Source organism: Capricornis sumatraensis, chromosome 1 (assembly GCF_032405125.1).
Source record: "Capricornis sumatraensis isolate serow.1 chromosome 1, serow.2, whole genome shotgun sequence".
In the NCBI taxonomy this organism is placed as follows: Eukaryota; Metazoa; Chordata; class Mammalia; order Artiodactyla; family Bovidae; genus Capricornis; species Capricornis sumatraensis.
Window position 1 is genome coordinate 80247807 of NC_091069.1, and position 21623 is coordinate 80269429.

Consider the following 21623-nt stretch of genomic DNA (forward strand, 5'->3'; position numbering starts at 1 on the left):
ATACAGAAGCAGATCTCTACCCTTTTAGAGCAGGGAGGGCTCACTGAACTGGGTGCATGCCTCTAGAACAGTGGTTCTTCCCCCTGGTCTCCCATTCCCTGAAGAGCATTTTTTAAAACAGACCAGTGGAACGAATCTCTGAGGAGGTACATCCACATTGGTATTTAGTAAAGCTCCAGGATACAGAGAGAGAGAGAGAGAAAAAAAAAGAAAGTTCTGCTGGAGTTTCTGCATCTCTCCTGCCTTGGCACCTTGCCCCTTGTTCCGTGACCCCGCAGTCCTGCACTCCATAGCCCACTGAGTTATTAAAACCTTTTACAGAATGAAATCACATGATGTACCTTAGTGACTGTCAACTCTCCCTACATGCCACAATCATTGGGGAGTTAAAGAAAAAATCCAGTGGTCTTCCCCCTTCTCCAGTCAGGCCTAAAGCCACTGGGTGACCACAGCCTGGGGGTTGGGGGGTGTGGGCTGTGAATGGGGGTGGGAGAGATGTGTGATGGGCCAGAGTAGGGTGAGAAGGGCATCTCTGCTGACTTGGAGACAGCTTGATTTGGGATTTAGAGTCTTAGCAGGGTATCCACACAGCCAAAAGAGTGCAGTGTAGTTGGGAGACTGGTTATATATAGGAGCGAAAATATTAAGGTTAGTGAAAGCCAGGTTTCTTACAAGAGGAGGAGGGAGTTACAATTGTGAAAAGAGAAGAAGAATCCGCTCTGTGGTGGTAGACTGGAATTGGATGTATCGGTGTGGGAGGAGAATATTAATATATATAAAAATTTGGACAGAGGCTTCCCTGGTGGCTCAGACGGTAAAGTGTCTGCCTGTAATGCAGGAGACCTGGGTTCAATCACTGGGTCGGGAAAATCCCCTAGAGAAAGAAATGGCAACCCATTCCCCGTACTCTTGCCTGGAAAACTCCATGGATGGAGCCTGGTAGGCTACAATCCCTGGGGTCGCAGAGTCGGACACGACTGAGCAACTTCCCTGGTTCACTGGTGTGTGCATGTGTGTACACACATATACATGTGCACATCTATACCCATGTATATGTTCCCACTGAGAGGGCCTGGAAACAGTGACGCCCCAATGGCAATGAGCATACTTACCACTCATATCTTGGCTTCTAAATGCCATTTTCCCCTGAAAGGAACCAAGATTCTTTAAAGAAATGTCTGCTTCCATGATTAGGGTGGGAGGTGGGAAAGTACAAGATGAGTCTGAAACAGTTGCAAAAGAGTTCAGAGAATGAGGGGGACTTATCACAAGGAGGCAGAAGCCAGCTTGAAGAGGCTCTCAGGGCCACATCAGGGACAGTTTGAACATCTAAATTAAGAGTGATAGTAAAAGATAGTAAAAGATTGTAAAATGATAGTAAAAGCCCACTGAATAAAATAGAAAACTACAAGTTTATACTGATACAACTTTTAAAATGAATTAATGGAAAGTTTGAGGAGCAGTTTCAAAATACCTACCTACAAATGCTTATTAATAATTACAAAAGGAGGGAAAACTGTTGACTATGTGAAGCCTGGCAAGTACTCCTTTGATCAGGTGATCAAAGTTAACATCAGTTCAGGACAAACTGAAATTGTGTGCCACTGAGAGGATGCAATGAGAAGGGCACAGTCCTCTGTGACTCCTGCCAAAGGGGCATGACCTGAATTCAATCATAAAAACGTATCAGACAAACCACATCTAAAGACATTCTACAAAACGCTCACGTGTCAAGGTCATGGTGTTAAGGAAAGTTGAGGATTATTCTAAACTAAAAGAGACCAAAGTGAATTGACGCCTAGATCCAGTACTTGATCCTGACCTGGCTCCTTTTGCTATGCAGGACATTGTCAGAACAGTAAATGAGTCTTGAGTGGGGTCTGCCCTTTGGATGGTGGCAATGTAACAATGATGCATGTGAAGTGTTACAGTGTAACATGAATATCCCAAGTTGGATGTCTTATATAAGGGAAGTGTGCTAGGCACTGCTCTTCAAGCCTGGATGTACATGCAGATCACCTGGGGATCTACTTACTTGCTTTTTGGCCGGCGATATACATGTTTTTTAGTTTACTTGGGGCTGCGCTGGGTCTTGGTTTCCACATGTGGGCCTTCTCCAGCTGCAGCGCGCAGGCACTGCTTTTGTCGGGAGTGCACAGGCTTTCTCACGCAGCGGCTTCTCCTGTTGCAGAGCGGGCTCTAGCTGCACGGTCTGCCGTAGTTGCAGCATGTGGACCCAGTGGTTGCGGCGCATGGGCTTAGCTGCCCCTCAGAATGTGGGAGCTTCCTGAACCAGGAATCAAACGCAAGTCCCCTGCATTGGCAGGAGGATTCTTAGCCACTGGACTACCAGGGCAGCCCGGGGGATCTTTCCAATACAGATTCTGATTCAGTGGGTCTGGATGGTGCCTGAGATACTGACAGTCTAACCAGCTCCCAGGCAGGACCCATGCTGCTGGCCCAGGGCTCACAGTTCAAGTAGTGATGGTCTAGGAAACCCGAGGAGAACATTCACTGTTTGCCTCCTAACCATCTACCGTCCCCCTTCTTGTTGTTTCAGACTCTGGTTTTCCTTTGAGGATAACTTCCTCTGTACTTTCTGTGTACCTGTTTTGGGTCACCTGGTCCTCAAAGCTCAGACAGGAAACGCATGACAGGGCCATACCAGTCACTGCAAAAGGTTCCAGGCTGGTCTGAGACTCAGCCAGAGAGGTGAGATGCACCGTGAGCAGCCTGACACAGTGTCCTTAGACCTTTTCATCTTCCTGGGCTTCCAAGCCTTACAGTGGCCCAGGACTTGACTTCTGCCCGCTAACTCCTATAGGCCTTTCTGACCTCGCGTGACTCCACCACATATTAGGCCTGTGACCTTACTTAGTAAACGGCTAGTCTGTGCCTCTGTTTCTTCATCTATAAAATGGGATACCGCCTACCACAAAGGGTTGTTTTGACAGAGAACTGAATAACGTGATCCACATAAAAAAGTGTTCTGCCCTGAATCTGGTGCAGAGCAATTGCTCAATAAATATTTAATTGTTCAGTTTAGCTTTTGGAGCATGACCTCACACAAAAAGAAGAGATGGCATCTCGCTGGTATGTTTTAGGTCATTTTCTATATTGAGAATGGCTCAGAGTTTGGGGACCCTGGAAGATGAGGCCAAATACTCCACTAGCTATTACGTTACTTTTTCCACATGGCCTAACACCTCGATTCATACCTAATTTGTTCCCATCTTGTATTAGTTGCCTATACAAATATATACATCAAAAGGAAATAAATTAATGACATTGAAGGTGTCCCCCAGGTATGGTTTTCAGGTTCCCAGTAATCTTAACCTCCAGCTGGTGAGTAGAAATCCCTTTTGACTGTCTTTATTCTACTGCCATCCTGTGGCCAGCCTGTGCCACTGCAGCAGTGTGGACCGGATGTAGCGGAGCTTTGTCCTGATCCTCCCTGTGCCTGGGAAGGGGCTCCTTGGGAGGAAGGAGAGCAGCTGAATGGTCTTCTCGAGTCCCTCACCAGCAGGCAGGAGTCTGGGCATGAATCACCAGTCCTGACTTGATTTCTGTTTGATGAACCTTAAGGACAGATAGTACAGGATCACGAAGCCACAACTGATGCCAATGACAAAGAAGTAGATGGCGTAGAGTGGATAAGAGTTCAGGCCCATGGAATTGAGGATCTGGGGACAGAGACATCGGTGAGCTCGTTAAGAACACGCTCAGAGCGCTGCTGTCTATGTACAGCCAAGGCCTGGGCTACTTACCAGGTCTCCCGGGATACGGATGGTGATGTTGCCAGCTTCCATGTAATAAGCGTGCCCACCAAACTGGATCTTCATCAGCCCTTCAAAACACCATCGGAGGAAGGACACCTTGGAAATCAACGCGGGCACTGCAGAGAGTGAGATTCATGTTATTCACAGGGTCTAACCACCTGCCTCCTAGGAAATGAGTCTGTAGAGATGCCGTGGTGGCTCTGACCCAGGGGCAGCAAGTCCCCCGAGGGAGCTGAGAGCGGGGGAGAGAACAAAAGGGTGAAAGGGCAGAGGGGAAGCTGGAGACATGGACTGCTGGGACAGAGGGGCTGAGTGGCTGCAGGATCACCGTGCACTTGGCCTACAGTAACTACTCCACAGAGCAACCTCATTAGGTGTCCAGCACATGCTTGGCCTATAGTAACCCCAGAGGGTAATTTCATTAGGTGTCCAGCATGTGGTTGGCCTATAGTAACTACTCCACAGAGTAATTTCATTAGGTGTCCAGCACGTGCTTGGCCTATAGTAACCCCAGAGAGTAATTTCATTAGGTGTCCAGCACGTGCTTGGCCTATAGTAACTCCAGAGAGTAATTGATTAAGTCCAGCACGTGCTCAGCTTCACAGAACCTCTGGACTCTGGAGTCTCAGCAGCCCCACACCAGAGATTACAGAGATGACTGAGTCCGTACCCTGACCCCATGGAGGCATCCTGGCTCAGGGAGGAGGAGGAAGCAGTGAACCCTGCCCGGCTCATCAGGAAAGGCCCATGGAAGGTGAAGAGCGGTGATCCACAGGCTCAGTTGTGAGGGCGTGGAGCGTACTGGGGGTTTCAGAAGTCAGGTGGAGGCAGCCAGGAGTGAGCAGCCCCAGGCCCACTGGGACAGAGCAGTGACTGGCTCTGCACCTTGGGGAGCTAGTGCTGCAGGGGTGAGGGTTCAGACGTGGAGGAACCAGGGTCATAGACACCAGACTATCACAGTTGGCCCAAGATCAGCTGATAGGAGCCAGGGCAGGGGATAAGGCAAGAGGACATTTCAGAAAGACATGGGCGGAAGAAGCAATTTGGCTCACTGGTGATGTAGGGAGAGAGAGTCAAAGGTGGCCCCTGGGTGTCAGCTGGGCTGTATGAGAAGGTGCCATCTGCCCCACCCTGCCATGGAGCCCTTCCTTCAAATCTGCTCCCAACTCTGAGTTGGACCGAAGGGATGAACTCACAATGCCAGGGGAAAGCAGACTGATCTAGCCACAGAAGCCCTCAAAAAGCTTGAGCAGGTGAGGAGAGCCGGCCTCACCTGTCCACAGATTGTCCAAGCTTATCATGAAGCCCCCGGTGAGGTAGAAGGAGTTGTAGAGAGCGTTGCCGAAGAAGGAGGACATGTGAAAAGTGGGGAGCAGGGCAGCGGCGGCCAGGGCCATGACCCGGCAGCAGAAGACCACCAGCCACACCAGCAGGAAGTGCAGCAGGAAGGGCTCGAGGCCTGGGCGCAGGTTGGCCAGCCAGTAGATGGGCATTCCGTAGGTGATGATGTAGACACAGTGCTCAGGAAACTCCCCCAGGATCTGCAAAGGATGTGAGCCAGCGCCTTTATTTGCTGCTGATCTTTCAGTGTTCAAAGGCAGCAGCCCCCAATGTCCCCAGCCTTCCCTCCTGGTGCTGACCAGGGCTGCCACCGGAGGGTTAGTGGGCACAGGTGTGTGGGACCCAGAAGCATGAACTCACTGCTGACTTCCCCCTGCAGGTGCTGTATGTGCCCTCTGGGGCAGTTCAGAGCTCTGGAGACCTGGTTTCAAATCCCCACTCTGCCTACCCAGACATGGTAGCTGTGTGGCCTGGAGGTAGCCACTTAACTTCTCTGAGCCTCCACTTCTTTGAAATGAGGACCATTAAACCTTCCAACCTGCTTTCCAGGGACGTGGAGAGACTGGAGAGGTGAAGGACGCTAGGTGTAGGTGTTTCCCACCTCTTCTCTGTTAGGTTTCTGAAGGCCAGAAAAATGTCATTCCTGGTCCACAATCCTGGCCTTCTGATAAACGTTTGAAAAATTTATCAGAGACTCATCAAGTCTCTGAAACTCTCCTAAGGATTGTGGCATCTGCAACCACAGATGATGCTCAGCCCCACTGCTGAGCAAAATGCTTCCCTGTAACTTCTGCCCACTCTTCCATGCGGCACTCTGAAGCCTGACCAGTCACCTTGGCAAAGAAATACGGCCCCGCCGTGTACAGCCCATCTTCTAGTTCATAGTAGAGCAGTGCCCTCTCTGAGTGACCTAAAAAGGTGAGAAAAGGAGAATGAAAAAATGAGATTACAGTGTTGCTGCTTGAGTCTCTCTTTGTATAATTAAAACTAGTTTTATTGCCTCAATGTCATATATTTTTTAAAAAAGGCAATTTTTGATCCTAATTTAGATGTTTATAATTCTGTGACTTGCGCATTGCTGTCAATATAACTCCTGCTAGGAGAGAAAAGCCTCAGACTCCTAGGTAATTTGTTCTTATTTGCATACTGATATTAATATATGAAGTTTAAAAACAACCCTCAGCTTTGATTTAGCAGTCATGGTGAAATTGTTCAGCAGACCTGTCTCCTCCAGGAGCTATGCGGAACTCAGGCCAGCCCTAGTCCAGTTCAGAGCATGGCTGACACGGCTCTGCATGTGGGTCACAGAGAGCAGGCCACACTCACATTTGGAGATGACATCCAGGATCACGTTGAAAGGGACAAGAGCTCCGATCATGAACAAGAGGGCTGCCGTGTCCGTCAAGGAGAGCTGGACAGCCCCGTGGCCGTAGTAGAGGAACCCTATGATCAGGGACATCAGGCAGGCCTCCGCCCCGTGGATGAGGAGGGTTGGCAGGTCTCGGAAGTCGTTGGAAATCTGACGACTTAAAAAACAGAAGAAAGAGGTGCCAAGCGAACACCAGACCCCAGCCCTGTGACCTTGGCAATGTCCTGTAATCTCTGTAAGCCTCATTTTTCTCCTCTGTAAAATGGGAAGAGTGGTGCCCACCTCAGAGTTACTGTGAGGTTCAAGTGAGGTGACTGATGAGCCCATCTGTCTCAGAGTCGGTACTCAGGAAATGATTGTGACTTTTACCAACGCTGTATTACCTTGCAATTTTATTTAAAGCAGTCATCCTGAGGAAATAGCCAATCAGAAGTAGAACAGTGTATGTATAAGGAGACATAAGACATAAGACTTCTCTCCCTGGGTCAGGAAGATACCTTAGAGGAAGTGGCAACCCACTCTAGTATTCTTGCCTAGAAAATCCCATGGACAGAGGAGCCTGGCAGGCTACAGTCCACAGGGTCACAAAGAGTAAGACACAGCCAACACGACTTAGCATGATCTCATTTATATATTAAAATATTTATGTGCATGGAAACATCTTGGACTCACACCAAACACCCAGATCTGGTTTTCTGTGAGGGCTCACATAGCAGGGAAACTTCCCTTGTCCACTTGAGGGTCTCCTGTATTGATTTAATTCTTTACAATGATTCTGGGTGACTTCTACGAGCATCTGGCTAGCAAGGAAATGTTGATTTTGTTTAAAGAATCAAAGGAACAGGAGTTCTCTGTATCACATGGAGGGCTGGTGCTGATTTTTTCAAATGACCCTACCTCTTCAAATTAAATTCCTCCTTCAAATTCACTTTAGCTTTAAAGGGCTTAATTTGATACAACTAAGACTTTTGGGGGCCAAGGGGGTGATGAAATGGCAAATAATTACCGTATCAGTATGGCAAACTGCTGTAGGGGGCCGGGTAGCTTAGTGGGAGCCTGGAATAGGTTGGTGTCAGGAGCCGGGCTGTCAGGAGATAGAGAGTGTCATGAGGACGTGTAGGGACGGCCACTTTCTGCAGGGTGCTCTCCCCCCAGGGCCACCCACTGCCTTACCTCTGTACACAAGTGTCCACACCCTGCTTCCCTGACTCCGCTGTCCATAGAAAGTCATCAAAGCCACACACTTTTTCTTTAAACAACGCCGCAAGGGACCGAGCCTTCTCCCTGGTGGCCACTTCCTGTTCTTTGCTTCGTCTGTCAATGCTGGTCAAGTCCACTGTAAGCAGCGGGAGCGGGGCCATGGGTGACCTGGGTCCCACAGGTGCTCATGGCCCACAATGCTGTCAGAGGGGACCCTGGGACACACTCCCCACCCTCTGAGAGTGGACCACAAAGTGATGATCAGAACAGACAGAGGCAGAGAGATGCCCAGGGGGAAATCACTCTTCACCTCTCTGCCTCTTTCCTTTCCCCATTTTCATGACACATCTCAAGGCAGAAAAACATCTCAGAGGGGCCTTGTAAATCATGAAGGGTCCCCTCACTGTGTGGGGCCATAACTTCAAGTGTCAGATTCTCTGGGCACTGCCAGGCCATGCCCTCGGATTTGTGAGGCATGAATAATACAAAATTAAGAAAAAGATTTGTGTTTCCACATGTGGGCACCTGATTTCTGGCAACTTCTCTCTAGGGTTACAGTATGTGGCTTTCAGTGGCCAGGCTGGCAGGTGCCCTCTGCCCCCTTATCTGGGGATGACCAACCAGAGGATGACACACTGGCAGGAAGCCAAGCTGATATCTGAGCGCAGGGAGATGGATGACCTCCAGGTGAGTTCACAGTGTGAGTGAGTGCAGAGGGCGAGAGCTGGTGGGCCAAAAAGAGTGGCCTCTTAGAGGGTGGATACTGGGAGAAGGGTGTTCCCTCCTGGGCTCGGGAGGCCCATTCTGCCCCTGACTGCAAGGACTCGTCTTCTCATCTGTAAGGACGAAGACGACCGTGGCCTGGCAGGGCTGCAAGGGGCAAAGGGACACCTCTGCAGTGTCTGCCCTCAAGGAACTGGTCCTTACCCACGTGTGTATTGGCCTCGCTACACCAGGCCATCCTGGGAGGAAGGCTGGGCTCCAGGTGATCTATGTTTGGGACAAACCACAGCTGCTGCTCTTCTGGCCCTGGTACAGCCACACAGGCTGTCCAGCAACCATGGTACTGCTCAGCACTCAGGACCCAGGGCCTGCTGTCAAGGTGGGCACCCGGAAAGGCAACTGTCCCCGCAAGAATTGAGGGCCATATGCTGAGGTCTCAGGACCCCAAGCAGGAAGGCATCTCTGGTGCTGACAGCAATTTTCATATCTAGAGATTCACGGGTCAAGACCCCCCAAAAGGCACTGAACTGGTCTGTGCCTTGGGCCTCCCATCCACAGCCTCTGGGTTTCCTGCCTTTGTGGGGGAACCAGGGGGAGGCTTTAAGATTTCCTAGTGGCTTCCAACTCCAAATTTCCTGTTCTTCCTACGGAACCTGAATAAAGACCATAATTCCAGAAACTGATCTAAACTCTTGGATTGTATCTCCTCTGGTTTGGAGCTCTCGTGAGGTTCTTAATAGTCATGCGCACAAGGGTGTGTCATTCCTAGCATTTGATGCTGGGTAAACTGAAGCCTGTAATACACCCCATCTCCTCCCCTGCCTCCATCCTTGGTCCTATTCCCCTGAAGCCCCTGAGAGTTTCTCTCCTGGCAGGGTTGGGGTCGAGGGGAGCCCTGTTCCATGCCTCTGGCCTGGCTGACTCACCATAGTAGTCGGCAGGGTTGCTGTACCGGGGACAGGGGTGGCCGACTGCGGTGAAATACTGAACCATGTGCTGGGCTGCCCCGAGGTAGATGGTGGTTCCAGACGTCATCAGCAGGACCAAATCGAACAGCCCGAAGATATCGGAGCGCGGCTGGTGGATGGAGATGAGCACTAGTCTGTTGCCTCTGGCCAGCCTGGACAGTGTTTTCACCAGGTTGTGGGCCGTGAAGCTGTCGAGCCCAGAGGTGGGTTCATCCAGGATAAGGATTCCTTCCCAACAGAGAGAAGCCTGGTTTAATGGGCAGGACTCCAGCTGGGCCGGATTAAGCCAGGCGGCTGACCGCGGGCCCCTCCGGCCTCACCTGGGTTCCACAGCAGCTGCACTCCGATGCTGACTCTGCGCCGCTCGCCCCCCGACACGCCCCGCACATAGATGTTGCCCACGCGCGTGTTGGCGCATTGTCGCAGCCGCAGCTCCGCGATCACATCGTCCACCTGGGTGAGAGGGCGGGCGGTCCTGGGGCTTTAGAGACGCTGCGCGGGCCTGCTCTGGGCCAGGCAGATCGGGCTCCAAAGACGCCTGAGCTTAAGGTTGTGGCCTACATTTCCCTGATGCAATGTTTGTTCCCGGATTCTTTCCACGCATCCGGAGCAGTTCCCACTGCTGAGCAAGGCACCACTTGCTGGGACTGTGGCCATGTCCCGGCTCCCGGCCAGCATGGAGAACCGGAAAACAAGCAAATATTTATCCCACATTTGGGGCTAAGATGGGACAACGTGGGAAGGAAGGCAGGGATGAGCATTTGGTGGACTTTTCCTGATGGACAGATGGTGAGTTTAAGGCTTGCTCACAGTTGGCCTGGAATGGCTGGACCCTGAGGGAGGAAGGGAAGGATGGGCAGAGGAAGGGTGTCATAGCTTCCTGGGGTCACTGGGATTAGTTAGTTACCCTTTTGTTGCGCTGGGCCTGGGAGAAGTTTCTGGGCAGACGCAGCTGGGCAACGAAAGCCAGGGTCTCCCGGACGGTCAGGTTGGGGAGCAGCTGATCATGCTGGCGCACGTGGGCCACACACTTCCTCACCAGCTGCGCTGTGCTGGGCTGCCCATTGATCCAGATTTGGCCTGACTTAATCTTGCCGCCAGGGCCTCGCCCAGTGATCACATCCAGCAAAGAGGCTCTCCCACAACCTGAGAAACCACCAGAAATATCCCTGAGGGGCTTCCCTGGTGGTCCAGTGGTTAAGAATCTGCCTTCCAATGCAAGGGACCCAGGTTCAGTCCCTGGTCGGAGAACTAAATCCTGACCCAGAACTAGGAACACTCCCCACTCTCCCCACCCTCACAACCTCCCCCCTCCCTGACCCAGCCAAATAGATAAATATTAAAGAGAAAATATATTCCCAAGAACGGAGCTTCTGCAGGGACCAGGTTGGAAGCTTCTGCTGCCCACGCACCCTCCAGCCACCACCTTCTGCTCTGTCCTTCCCTAGGGAAGGTGGCACAGCCCTCTGACCTGCATGGAGCAGCCAACTTGAACATCCTTGGGAATCTGGGGTGTTCAGGTCAGGCTGGCCTGTGGCTACGTGATAGAAGGCTGGAGTCCTGGTTGTCACAGGACTGCCTGTGCCCAGAGTGTATGTCCCCTCCCCCAAGCAGGGCTGGTGTTGATTGCACTAGGAAGCTTAACTATGTATGCCTGGCAAACCTGCCAGCAACATTTCATCATTTGGCTCAGAAGCTGGCATTGTGGGAAAGACTAGTTTTGGAGAATTAATAAGGTATCTTTTAAAAAGGCAAAACTGGAACCTGTTTTCAGAAAGGGATAAAAAAAATAGAGAAGTAATAGATGTGGAAATGATTTTTAAACTGTAGCACAGTAGTTCTGAATTTCTCTGCACTCTTATTTTTATCAGTATTTTCACTTTCTCTTTAAAAAAAAAAATAGATCTATTACATACAAATTAACACCATCCACTTCTGAATGACATAGTAATTGCTATCAGTTTGGGGAAATGTCCAATTGGATCAGGTTCCATGAGATTCTGTGAGACTCTTTGATGGCCATTTAAACTGCGAGTCAAATAGGGCTTAGGGTCTAGGAAGGCGTTCTTAAACAAAGCTACCAGGAACAGCTCAGTCCAATTCCCCCAGGCAGGGTTTTGGTTTCCTTATTGTAAATTCCTTTTGGAGTGCAAAATTTCCAAGTAGTTTTTAAACAGGGAAAGTGCCAACACACAGATGTAACGACTCTTCCTTGCCACATTCCCAGGCCTTCTGCAAGCAGCCCCCTGCCCACAGCCCCACATCCCCTTTTATTTGTGCATAAAAGCAAAAATCAAGTAGCCTCTTCAGTCATCCTTCTGCTTATGGACCAGAGGCTTTCAGTGTGGAAAGGGACCGGTCTACTGCCTCCTGGTGCACCTCATTCAAGAGAACTTAGGAGGCACAAAATAGCCAGGGGGGAAGCCAGAGGGAGGGTTCTGGCCCTACTCCTGGCTCAGCTTGGACATCATTGGATCCAGGCTCTGAAAGCACAGGGGACTTTCACAACACAGGGACCTTAGGAATCTCAATCAAGGGGCAGAAAGACCACGTTTCCTGAACAAAACTGTGAGAGGTGTGGGTGGTCTTTCTAGGGGAGATTGTCAGGGTATGTTTGGGGAGATCCTCTGTGAATTAGGAGAAAACACCCACAGGCATTCAAGACTCTTTGCCTATTCATTGGAAAAGCACCACTGCTGATTCTATAGAAGCTTAAATGCCTGGGGCTGTTTGAATTAATTTTATTTTACTGTTATAATTTTGGTGAGCAGAGTATGCTTCCCTCCTGGATCAGATGGTAAAAAATCTGCCTGCAATACAGGGGACATGGGTTTGATCCCTGGGTGGGGAAGATCCCCTGGAGAAGCGAATGGCAATCCTCTCCAGTATTCTTGCCTGGAAAATCGCATGCATGGTAGAATATAAATCACAGGTGGTATAATTGATAACCTTTCTAAAAAATCATTTAAGTAATTTCAGCCAAGTGAAGTGAAGTGAAGTCGCTCAGCCGTGTCCAACTCTTTGCAACCCCATGGACTGTAGCCTACCAGGCTCCTCCCTCCATGGGATTCTCCAGGCAAGAGTACTGGAGTGGGTTGCCATTTCCTTCTCCAGGGGATCTTCCCCACCCAGGGATCGAACCCAAGTAAACCTGTAGCTAAACAACACTAGCCTAGAGTCGAAAATCACACACTCAGTGTGATTCCTGCTTGGCCTTTCCTGACTTCCCTTTCTTCAACCACAAATCAGGGATTCTAACAGCTACAGGGCTGTGGTGGTCAGGATTAACTGTGATGACTCTTAGCCTGAAGTGCCTAGTTAGGCCCATGTGTTCCCTAGATCCTCAGTTCATGAAGAAAAAGCAGGTGTAACCAGAAAAGCCACCAGGTGTTAACAAACAAAATTGGCCCTTGAAGTTTCCACATTTTTCTTGTTAGATCAGAACTGCAGGGCCAGGGCCAGCAGTTGGCAGGACTTGACCTGTGGGTGTTGTTTCAGTGACAAAGTTCATTTGCACATATCCTCTCATTTGATCTCTGGTTAGACAGTAAACAGAACTTCCCCAGCAGAAGACTAAAAGTGTGGAGCAGATGGTCAAAAAGTTGAGTAATCTCTACTTCTGGAAATGATTAATTGGAAGGTACAAAGTGCTCCCTCTGACACTGTGTAAGGGAGAAATGCCTTTGATATGTGTTTAAAAAATAAACAAACCCCAAGTGGAGTCAGCTTGTGCTAAGCCTCATGTCCCCAGCCTGAGATGTAATACCTAATTTAATTATAGTTTCAATCTCTCCTGGGAATAGAATCTTAAACCAGCCCATCTGAAGTTGCCTGGTCAGCACTGATAGACCCCTACTGTCCCCCAGAGAAAGGTGATCATGCCTAAAATAATCAGCCCTTTGCTAGAATAACTTCCTCGTCCTACTTCGTTCTGCCTGTAAAAATCTTTCATTTTGTGCAGCTCTCCAGAGCTTTTGGGCTTCCCAGGTGGCACTAGTGGTAAAGAACCCACCTGCCAATATAGGAGATATGGGAGACGTGGGTTGGATCCCTGGGTTGGGAAGGTCCCCTGGAGGAGGGCATGGCAACCCACTCCAGTATTCTTGCCTGGAGAACCCAATGGACAGAGGAGCCTGGCGGGCTGTGGTTCATAGCGTTGCAAAAAGAGTCAGACACGACTGAAACAACTTAGCACGCACACCAAAGCTATTGGGCTGGAGCTAACATCTTATGGAAAAATCCAAATAAACTTTCTGGTCCACACGATACTTTCTGCCAGGTGGGATGCTGCCCAATTCATGAATTGTTGAATAAAACCAATAAGATCTTTAAAATTTAATCAGTTGAATTTTTTTTTAAACATCTGAGAACCAGGAGACCAGAGTTCTAGTTCTTATTCTGCATTAAATATATGTCCTTAGGTAAATCATTCCTCTTTTCTAAACTTTGGTCTCACTGTTAAATGAACGGGGAATGATGCTGGGGCAGGCAGACCTCATCTAAAGATGTTTTCACGGTGGTCAGGAGAAGGAAAGGTATACTGTGAAGGGAACAGAACTCGATTCTCCAGGCCCCCTTCCAGCTCGTTCTACACTTCTAAGTCTGGCCTGTGGAAATGACTTTTTGAAGCACTCCAGAAATGTGAATTTTTGTCAATGGTAGAAGGTTGAACTAAGACCTGGGGTATCCAAGACGTGAGTTGTGGCAGGGGCTGTGCCTACCCACTGTCTGACTGAAATAGGAATCTGATGGGGAGAGGAAGACAGTGATGAGTGTTCCTTATGGGGGAGGAGTCCCCTGGAAAGAGCATTCAATTCCAAAGCTGCCTGATGCCTTCATCCTATATTAATGATGGATCAGAGCTCTGGCTGCAGCTGCAAGAAGCCTGCTTGTGATTCATGAAAGCTAGTAAATAGAGGAGCTGAGATTTGAGCCCAGCTGTGTGGGACCTGAAAGTTGTGCTCTCACAACTCTGCTGTATTGTTCTGTTGCTCAGCAAAGCTCTGTGAGGAGCGTCCATTTGTTCGAGGGACTGCCCTGCATCCCAGGAGAGAGAGAACCCATTGCCGCACTATTTGCCCCTAGTGATACCTGAGCTCCCTATGACAGCCAGCATCTGTCCACTCCTCATTTTGAAGCTCAGGTTTTGAATGCCCTGCTCACAGGAGTCCTTGTGAGACATCCAGGGCATCTTGAAGTGAGCCAGCTGCTTAAACCAAGGTACCTGGGAGGCCGTATCCACCTGTGGGGAGACATAGAAAGGTTCCTCAGAAAGCTTCACCTTCTGTTCAGCTCCCTCCAAGAGAAATCCTCCTGCCAAAACACAACAGGCTTGAGGGGTCCCCCACCCAGGTTTTGTCAGATATGGAGGCGGGCTCCACCATGCTGAGAACCTGAAGCTGCCATTTCCAAGTCTGAAGAGAACAGTTGGGAAGCATGTGTAATAGCAGAAGAGAAATAAAAACACAACATGGGGCAAAATGATGTTTTCACTCAACAGTGATTTACTAATAACTTATCAAGTGTTTACTGTGTGCAAGGCATTGTGTTCATCTGTTTATTATGTCCCTTATCTCATTCAATCCTCACTGCAGACCTATAACGTGTACTATTATTAGAGTGGCTGAAAATTTCATTTGGGCTTTTCCATAACATCTTCTACAAGTCTGTAGTTTGGTTAATAGTATTATTATTTTTTGTTTTTTGTTTTTTTCTCATTTTGCCTCTTTTATTTACAGGTTTCACTTAAATATCTCTCATGGTGAGAAAATCAATGTCAAAAAGAACATTGGTATACAGTTTACAAATATCAGTAAATAGTAAAGAACATGGTTAATTTTTCCATGCCCATATTTGATACAAAATATTTTCCAGGAGGCTAGTTAAATGTCAGGTGCCCGAGGTGTCAGGGAAAGAGCCTCGAGCCTGCTCAGGAGATGGTCACACTGCAGGCCTCCTGTGTTTTGCACTTGGTGACACATGTGGGAGCTCACAGGACAAAGCAGCGCCACCAGCCTTTATTCCTAGCCCCAAAGCCACACCAGGGCTTCCTCTGCGATGAGAGCCGTGTTCAGAGACAAATGAACCACTTAAAATGAGACTGCTGCTGCTGCTGCTAAGTTGCTTCAGTCGTGTCCGACTCTGTGCGACCCCATAAATGGCAGCCCACCAGGCTCCTCCGTTCTGGGATTCTCCAGGCAAGAGTACTGGAGTGGGTTGCCATTTCCTTCTCCAAATAGTTAATAGTATTATACTGTGGTTAATCTCTCAGTTTTGCTTACTGTGCTATGGGTAAGCAAGATGTTAACATTAGGGGACGGTGGACAAAGGGTATATAAGAACTCTGCACTATTTTTGCAGCTTTTTCAGAAGTCTAAAATTATTTCAAAATATAAAGTTTAAAAATAAGTTTTAGAGATTTTTTTTCACACAGAGTCACATGGTTGGCTTTGTGTTTTAACAAAGGTCTCATTCTCTTTTTCATGCCTGTCAACCTCAGCTCCAGTACATGTCATTGAGGGAAGTCTCCATGGTGCTTGCACCCAACACATGAGGCATCTGTGCAGCCTGAACTCTGTCCTTAGGGGCGGAGGGCCCCCAGCTGGGACTCACCCTTCCCTTCTGCTTGGGGGATTGTTTGGCCCTCTCTGCTCCTCCCACCTGTCCTCAGCTTTGTCTCTACCTGGTAGCTGAGATCTCGGACTTCCAAGGTGTTGGGCTGGCCACTGTAGGTGAAGTACAGGCTGTTGTCGCTTTCGGAGGAGAACACGCTGTCCTGGAGGCCCTGCTGGGAGATACGGCCGGTGAGGAGCTTCTTTAGAAGGAGGACTTGGGAGGGAGGGGATCCGGAGAGGTGAGAGCAGGAGCTAGTGTGGATGGGATCCCAAGTGGGCAAAAGATGGATTTAGGCAGGAGGAGCTCAAGGGCTCTGAGGAAACGGGAGCGCCCATGAGGGCAGGGCTTCTCTTCTCTGCAGAGAAAACTGTGGGGCTTCCCTCCAGCTCCTGACCCAGAGAAGCTCAGTCACAGGTGCTGGAACCTGATCCAAGTAACCTGTCATGAGCAAGACCCAGACCCTGGACTGGAGAGAGCTCTGTGAGCCTGTGTTCGGAAAAGGCCTTTTAACTTTCCCTTTCCTGAATCTGGCTTAGTATCTCATCCCAAACAGACTTTTTGTACCTAACATGAGAGGAAAACAGCTGTCAACAAGCTAGTGCTCAATACTTGTGAAGACATTGCTCTTAGAAAAGTTGCATCTTATCTTGATAAGGATTTTGCACAACAAAGCTCTTCAAAATGCAGTTGGGAGATTTTGGAGTAAGTCCCTGTTGTCACTGTTACCATCATCCTCTCCGTTGTCATCTTGCTGATGATGTTATTTTACGTAAGTCACAAGCCATGTTGTGTTCACATAAACATGGCTGCTTTAGCTGTGCTGTGCTTAGTCACTCAGGCGTGTTCGACTCTTTGCGACCCCACGCACTGTAGCCCGCCAGGCTCCTCTGTCCATGGGATTCTCCAGGCCAGAATACTGGAGTGGGTTGCCATGTCCTCCTCCAGGGGATCTTCCCAACCCAGGGATCGAACCCAGCTCTTCTGCATTGCAGGTGGATTCTTTACTGTGTGAGCCACCAGGGAAACCCATGAATACTGGAGTGGGTAGCCTATCCGTTCTCCAGGGGATCTTCCTGACCCAGGAATAGAACTGGGGTATCCTGCATCGCAGGCAGATTCTTTACCAACTGAGCTATCAGGGAAGCCTGCTTTATTTGAACATATATCAAATAAATCAGTGATTCATGGTATCAGCTGATAATGTGAATGATACTCACTATCTGCCGATCTGAATTCCTTCTGTTTTATCAGTTCAATCATTTAAATAGCTGAGGCCCAAACAAGAGAAAACTTGCCTTAAAAGATTTCCGCTTCTTAAAAATGCATTCAATATTTGTTTCCTCGAGGTCGTGCAGGGAAAGTATGCATGCATTAACCAGTTCCTGTTGATTCTGATCTTCTCCCCTCAGGGCTGCTATTCCCCCACTGACACATTCTTTCGATCAGTCAATCAAGCATCCAGCAAACACAAGGAGGCCCACAATATGCTTTAGGCTTGGAATTTGGGGTGTGACTGTGCAAAAGACAGTCTTTGGGAAGCTTAGAGTTTAGAGGACGAGACACTGAGGATGGAGCAACACGGACCGGATACAGAGGCATGATGTCCTTGACATGCCTGATCAACGTGTATTTTCACTGCACACACAGTGTCCACATGTGCTTTATGTGAACATAACATAGCTTGGGACTTCCGTGAAAATAATGCCCAACAGTCTTTTTTAAAGCACCCCTGCAGGTAAGAGGTAAGAGGCCCTGAAAAATGACATTGAGCCCAGTGGAGGTGAGGGAAATAAATATGGGTGATGGTCGGCTGCAAGCCCACTGTGAGTGGCCCCCAGAGTTCTGGGAGAGTGTGGAAACAGCCAACCAGATCTACTTACCTTGTTTAATGTTTGAACCAGTACAGTCAAGGTCGTATATTATACAGAAAAACATTGGAAGATGAACAGCTAAGTCAGCAGAAGGATTGTTTTTGGGGTATAGGAAGGAATACAGCGGGGAGAGGTCACTGAGGCGGGGAGAGAAGGTCCTGGGGGAGAGAAGGGGGGATGACTTTCAAAGCTCTTGGTAAGTTTATGGATGGGTGTGGGAAATCACTGTTCTTTAAACTGCTTTGTCTGAAATATTTCAAAATATGTTTTAAAGCTGAGAGAGGGTGTCCATGAGGGGAAGTCCAGAGTCCTCCGAGCTGGAGGTGGAGGAGGTGAGGGGGTTGTGCCCTCGGAGATGGAGAATGAAGCTCCTGGGGAAGTCACGGCAGCTCTGGGTTCTGGCAGGTCAGTCCTGACCCTCCCTCCTCACCTCCGCCACCAGCATTCCCACCGCCTAGTTTTCCCATTTTATTTGGTTAAACCATCTGAAAGTTGATCCATTACTGAGAAACTCACTTGGGCTAACATGCATTCTGCTTTTTTTTTTCTTTTGCAGATTTTTTAAAATGTGGAGCATTTTTAAAAGTCTTTATTGGACAATATTGCTTCTGTTTCATGTTTTGGATATTTTTTGGCCTCAAGGCATGTGGGATCTTAGCTCTCTGACCAGGGATCAAACCTGCACCCCTGAATTCGGAGTGCGGAGTCTTAGCCACTGGACCACCAGGGAAGTCCCTACTTGCTTGTTTTTAAAAGGTAAATGTCTGCAGAAGGGATGTTAGTTGGTATAAGGAATGAGTTAACTCTGCAACGAACACCTGGGCCAGAAGCGCACCAGGTTAGATTTTGGAGGTGGAAGAGTTGCTGAGAAAGGGTTGGACGTGTTGGAGTCTGGAGCAAGTTGTGGTGGTGACCTTAAGCCTAGGGGGTTCTACTCTCCAGGCGGGAGCTTGGAGAAGGTGAAGGGTGATGGGGCCCTAGGGAAAGAGGCATCAGGATGAGAAGACAAATAAAAGAAAGGAGAGAGGCGTGTGCTGCCCGCTCCTGGGCTCCTCCAACCCCTCTCACCCTGGGCACAGTAGGCAGGCACAGGCCAGGCCGGGGTCCCAGCCACCACAGGCAGCTCAGCGTTCAGAAGAGAACTCGTGGCTGGGCGGGGGCTGCCTCTGTTCCATTTTGAAATATTTTCCTTGGCTCCTAGGAAGGATTTGTTAGACTCTTCCTGAGGTTTTGACAAACTCTCTGTATTTTTCAAATGCTTAAATATCTATTCAGCTGACACCTTAATCAGTGTGACTGTCAGATCATCACTTGAATTTCTGACAGGTGACATGGAAAAAAGCAAAAGCAGGTTTATTTGTAGGTAACCAGCTCAGCTCCTGCTGGGCTACATTGTAATTTCTCCTTGTATTAACTTCTGATCAAATTCCTGAGTCAGAAGCATAGAGTAGAAGGAAACTCAGGGAGTGCAGAGCCCAAGTTCCTTGTTCTCAGATGCAGAGGCTGTGCCCTGGGAAAGCAGTGATGTGCTGAAGACTCTGCACCAAGGCCTGGGCTCTCCTGTCTTCCTCTGGCCAGGCTTTTGCCCATGGACTGAGGAGTCTGTGGGCCGAGGGCACTTGTCACTCTGGGTACTCACTACCCCCAAATTCCCAGATGGCCTCAGGCCCACTCCCAGGGCTGTGTGAACCTTGTGTGCCCATCCCTTGGGGCACCTCAGGTCAGAGGGGCATTTGTCTGTGGAGGGGTGGATGTGATGTGGGTGGGCAGGGTGGGGTGGCCATGCACGGGTGTGTGAGATCATGTGTGGGCTGAGCGTGGACAGAGAAGGGAGACAGGCTGTGGCTTGTGCTGGAAGCCACAAGTCCTAGAATTTCTTGGTTTACATCTGGCCTTCCATGTTATGAAGAATGTATGTCAACTTAGGAGGATAGAAACTATTTTATTTAATAGATTTTAACTTGACTGATAATTTTTAAATATCTAGACATAGGATACAGTTCCACTGGAAAAGACCCAAAAGATTGAGGGCAGGAGAAGGGGGCAACAGAGGATGAGATGGTTGGATGGCATCACTGACTCAATGGATGTGAGTTTGAGCAAGCTCCAGGAGATGGTGAAGGACAGGGAAGCCTGGCGTGGTGCAGTCCATGGGGTTGCAAAGAGTTGGACACGACTGAGCAACTGAACAACGACAAAGACATAAGATACATAGCCCTTGGCCTTTTGTTCTGGGCACCATAAACGTTAGACTGTCACTCGGCACCTTGAGGAACAGGAGTGAAGAGAAGGAAATTGGAAATGGCAGGGCCTGTACCACTTCCTGGATGTTATATTCGGGCAGTTCTTTGCATCCCAAGCTGTGGTATCTGAATTATCAGACCTTCTAGAAAGTGTCCTTTTCAAAATCATTGGAGATTTTGTCTCCTATTCAGGCTGTGCACACTGCAGTCACGGCTCCCAGGAATCCTTTCCTGGCAGACGTTGGCTCCCTGGGGTATTCCCAGAGCACAGTGGTTACCTGCTGTGGCTGAGAGCTGACTGAGAGGGTGGGTTCCTGGGGCCTGGCTGAAGTCAGGTGCTAGCAACTCAAGGCCAGTCTGGGTGGCCCGAGGCCCTTCCTGTGGTGTGGAGTCCTCAGTCCTTCCGTCTTTCTGTCTCCACCTCTCACCCCTTCACAGGCAACCAAAGACTGATCGAACAGTGGGGTGGGTGGGGATGGAAGGTGGGGACCTGCTTCCTCTCTGTGTTCTGATTTCACCTCTTGCTTCAAACCCTGCCCACATCCTGATTTCAGTCAAAGGCCATTTTTTTTTTTTTTTCTTTTTAGGCAAACATTTCTTATGTTAAATGAGGACAGAAACCCTGGACCTATTGGTCCCCTGGCGGTCCTCTGTTCTTCCAGCTCTCTCCAGGGTCTTACGACTGCCTGCTGCAGCTGCATTTGGGGCATACGTTCTGATGTTCTCACAAGGTTCTCTGCCACCCTGTCTCATCAGTTTGTTGCCACTGAGTCTCTGAACTTGATAGCCACAGGGACAGAGGAGACACTGCAGTGTCCCAGGCCATGTGAGTACGTTTCTGTGTTGGAAAAAGTGGAAGTGTCAGCCACTTAGTCGTATTCGACTCTTTGTGACCCCATGGACTGTAGCCCACCAGGCTCCTCTGTCCATGGAATTCTCCAGACAGGAATACTGGAGTGGGTTGCAATTTCCTTCTCCAGGGGATCTTCCCAATCCAGGGGTTGAACCCAGCTTTCTTGCATTGCAGGCAGACTCTTTACCAATTGAGCCACTAGGGAAGCCCTTCTGTTGTGTTGGAAAAGAGCCAGATCGGCCCAAGTCACAGACACGACATTATTTCCCTGCAGGAGCCACCTTCAGGCAGGAAGTGACCTCAGAGGCCCCCACCGACCCCTGACCCCACTTCCCTCAGCCCTTCGATGCCCAGGAAGCAGAGTCCTGCTGCTTGTCGACCTGGTGGTGAGTTAGGAACGAAAGTTCCTTAAGGAGGAGAGAAGCGTGTGATTCGCCCTCCACCCACCAGGACTCTTGTGACCCACCATCACTCACCAAGTCATCCTGGGGAGCAGCGCGTCTCTCTAGCCTTGTCTTCTTTGGGGCCTCCTCTGCCATGGGGCCCTGCAGTTTCCTTGGGGCTTAGCTGCTGCCGACCAGGGCCAATGTTGTCTGCTTCCCAGAGCTGGGCAACCTCTGGTCTGGCTCCCAGCATTCCTCTCTGGCAAGCCCTCCCACAA

General features: G+C 49.4%; 1 protein-coding gene across 3 annotated transcripts; it reads right to left on the bottom strand.

Moving 5' to 3' along the window:
• Nucleotides 1-2944: 2944 nt before the first annotated feature.
• ABCG8 (ATP binding cassette subfamily G member 8) lies at nucleotides 2945-21562 on the bottom strand. 3 transcript variants are annotated; one of them, XM_068969964.1, is made up of 13 exons: nucleotides 21439-21562; nucleotides 16063-16167; nucleotides 14472-14622; nucleotides 10288-10526; nucleotides 9701-9833; nucleotides 9339-9608; nucleotides 7663-7825; nucleotides 7496-7573; nucleotides 6447-6646; nucleotides 5954-6030; nucleotides 5053-5320; nucleotides 3768-3895; nucleotides 2945-3683 (listed from the first exon to the last, which is right to left on the bottom strand). In XM_068969964.1, exons 1-13 carry the CDS (start codon nucleotides 21499-21501, stop codon nucleotides 3546-3548), a joined length of 2013 nt encoding a protein of 670 aa, XP_068826065.1. In that variant the 5' UTR covers nucleotides 21502-21562; the 3' UTR covers nucleotides 2945-3545. The 3 variants fall into 3 exon arrangements, with proteins under 3 accessions (XP_068826065.1, XP_068826074.1, XP_068826084.1); XM_068969973.1 differs by having other exon boundaries at nucleotides 16063-16164; nucleotides 21439-21547; XM_068969983.1 differs by lacking the exon at nucleotides 16063-16167 and having other exon boundaries at nucleotides 2946-3683; nucleotides 21439-21550.
• Nucleotides 21563-21623: the final 61 nt, after the last annotated feature.